Source organism: Penaeus monodon, chromosome 27 (assembly GCF_015228065.2).
Source record: "Penaeus monodon isolate SGIC_2016 chromosome 27, NSTDA_Pmon_1, whole genome shotgun sequence".
NCBI lineage: Eukaryota > Metazoa > Arthropoda > Malacostraca > Decapoda > Penaeidae > Penaeus > Penaeus monodon.
Genome location: NC_051412.1, coordinates 35,108,037 through 35,108,273, shown reverse-complemented (window position 1 = coordinate 35,108,273; position 237 = coordinate 35,108,037). Strand labels below are relative to the sequence as shown.

The 237-nt window shown below is 33.8% G+C and overlaps 1 protein-coding gene across 1 annotated transcript in view; it reads left to right on the top strand.

Annotated features, from left to right (window-relative positions):
* The window catches only part of LOC119590807 (thiopurine S-methyltransferase-like), a gene marked incomplete in the record, with an annotated part of 4,764 nt that overhangs the window by 2,790 nt on the left and 1,737 nt on the right, over positions 1 to 237 (top strand). The window contains 1 exon segment of the mRNA XM_037939540.1: positions 97 to 230. Within this exon segment, the coding sequence (XP_037795468.1) occupies positions 97 to 230 (134 nt within the window).

Genomic DNA, 237 nt, shown 5'->3' with positions numbered 1-237 from the left:
TACACTCATGCTTAGATATACCATTTTACAATATGTATATTTTAGCATCTGTTTATATTCAAAAGTGTATTGAAATATTTTGGTCGGTATTTGCAGGTATGCTGAACTAATGAAATCCATACTGAGTAGTGATTTCCGTTACTTGGTCAATCTGACTCAGTATACTCCTACTGAGAATTTTAATGGACCACCAAGAAATGTCCCAACTGCTCTTGTTCAGAAGCTTTTTGGTATGTA